General features: G+C 38.5%; 1 protein-coding gene across 1 annotated transcript; it reads right to left on the bottom strand.

Annotated features, from left to right (window-relative positions):
- Positions 1 to 1,003: 1,003 nt before the first annotated feature.
- LOC120768503 (glyceraldehyde-3-phosphate dehydrogenase-like) lies at positions 1,004 to 2,165 on the bottom strand. The gene is given in 3 exon segments (XM_040095227.1): positions 1,004 to 1,584; positions 1,586 to 1,606; positions 1,608 to 2,165. Coding segments are annotated over 3 exon segments (882 nt in total). The 5' UTR covers positions 2,084 to 2,165; the 3' UTR covers positions 1,004 to 1,199.
- Positions 2,166 to 2,505: the final 340 nt, after the last annotated feature.

Below are 2,505 nucleotides of genomic sequence, written 5' to 3'. Positions count from 1 at the left end.
CCTCGAACGTGTTGAAACAATAAATAATTCTTATTTAGAGACATTTTAAAACACATTAATTTTATCACGTCTTACGCAATTTTTGATAGATTTTTACTATTTGTAAAAAATTTTAAATTTGCATACACAAAAAAATTGTATGTCGTGAATTTTACCTGAAATAAATCTGGTTAATGTGCTAACTCGAAATGCGCATGAAAAATCAATGGAAAACATTCAACTTTTTTTTCTATATCCTGATAATTAATATATTAGAGTACTTGAATATTTATGTATTTAATATACTTACTTATGTATATGGAACAATATTACAAGTGGTTTATTATAGTTTTCTTTAATTGCCCTCAAAGTTGTTTATGTGTCTTTCCAGAGGCAATAAAAAATGCATACAAATGATTGACACGCAGAATTGACAACAATCAGCAATTAGAAACAAATTGATCGATTGGGAAGCTCGTTGCCACAGAAGCCAAGAAAATAGTTTTACATACATGCATACACATATGTACTGTACATGTATGTGTGTCGTATAATCGTAACCGATAATATATGGCGATATTTGAATGTGGAGCAAATGCAATAAAATAATGCCGAGCATTATTCGAATGCGTACGCTCATTTGTTTACATTTGATGTTGATCTTTTGCCTGTTTTATTGCTCCAAATGAAGATACATCAGCTCATATAAATTTATAAACAATGAACATACACATTCATATTTATGTGCAGATGCCACTTAAGAAATTCTTGGCGCCAGACCATGTGCCCCTACGGCCTGCTCTTTAGAATGAATTACATACATACCTATGAACAAGAACTTAAATACGCAGGCACACTTCGCAGACGGAGTTGCCACGAAGTGTGTACTTCCACATTTCAATCAATTTCTGCAAACAGACACATGTTATGTTTACCGTATTTGCATGTGTTAATTCCTGCTGTTCATCAAGATATTGACAAAGTCGCGCCTACTCTCATTTTGATGTTGTGTCATTTATTAGAGATAATTTAATTTCAGTTGGATCATCTGATAATTAGATGTAAACATATGCATACTACTTTATTTTCAGTTGTTACAGAAGTAAAGCGGATTTTAATTCGTTTATTGGGATTAAATGCTGCTGATCTATTGTGTGTATACGTTTATTAAACCCATACGAGCTGCAATACTTCTGTTTTAAATTGTTCTCATATCCACTTTAGTCCTTGCTCTGCATGTATTTCATCAGATCGATGACGCGGTTGGAGTAGCCGAATTCGTTATCATACCATGAGATCAACTTAACGAATTGATCGTTCAGGGGAATACCAGCCTTAGCGTCGAAGACAGATGAGTGTGTGTCACTGACGAAATCGGTAGATACTACCTCTTCATCGGTGTAGTCCAAGATACCCTTCATTGGGCCCTCTGAAGCTTCCTTAACCTTTTGCTTGATTTGGTCATATGTAGCTGGCTTATTAAGACGTACAGTCAAGTCGACAACTGAGACATTTGGTGTTGGGACACGGAATGCCATACCAGTCAGTTTGCCGTTCAATTCAGGGATAACTTTGCCTACAGCCTTAGCGGCACCAGTTGAAGATCAAACCTTCAACAATACCGAACTTTAGCCAAAGGTGCCAAACAGTTGGTGGTGCAAGATGCATTAGATACGACCTTCATGTCAGGCTTGTAGGCGTCCAAGTTGACACCGCAAACAAACATTGGTGCATCGGCAGATGGTGCCGAAATAATTACCTTCTTGGCACCACCCTTGAAGTGAGCAGAAGCCTTATCGATTGTGGTGAAGACACCAGTCGATTCTACAACGTATTCAGCACCAGCGCTAGCCCAGTTAATGTTGGCTGGGTCGCGTTCGCTGAAGACAGTGATTTTTTGGCCGTTGGCGACAAGTGCTCCGTTATCAGCAGCAACGGTGCCCTTGAAACGACCATGGGTCGAATCGAATTTGAACAAGTAAACCATGTAGTTTACATCGATGAAGGGATCGTTGACCGCAACAACTTGGGCACCTTTCTCGACAGCGGCACGTAGTACCAGACGACCGATGCGACCGAATCCGTTAATACCGATTTTGGACATCTTCACTTTTTTACACTTGGCTTATTGACTTCAATTAGTTAAGTTATGAAAAGAACTACCGTTCAATTCACCAGCAGAGAAACAACTGATGTTGTGGCTTCGCTTTCGGTGCTACTTGAACCTATTCATATATGTTATTTTAGAGTAATAAGGTAATAATAATAGCGAAGTTTAGAGGTAGCGCGGCGTTGCTGAAATACGGAAATATTTGACTATGTGATGTGGAAGGTTTAACTATTGGTAGGTATGTGAATGTCTGATGACTCACCTAGGCCCGTGGAGATCCATTGTGAAATCATAGGACTGAAATGTTCTCACACTATCCTGTCCACCAAGAATTCCCGACTGATAGTTGCGATTCTTTTCCCATACGAAACTATGCATTCACAAAGAAGATGTTCTACGGTCTCCTCTCTTTCTAC

The sequence above is a fragment of the Bactrocera tryoni genome, chromosome 2 (genome assembly GCF_016617805.1).
Source record: "Bactrocera tryoni isolate S06 chromosome 2, CSIRO_BtryS06_freeze2, whole genome shotgun sequence".
NCBI classification, from domain to species: domain Eukaryota; kingdom Metazoa; phylum Arthropoda; class Insecta; order Diptera; family Tephritidae; genus Bactrocera; species Bactrocera tryoni.
The sequence above is the reverse complement of the archived record's forward strand: the minus strand, read 5'-3'. Positions and strand labels throughout refer to the sequence as shown.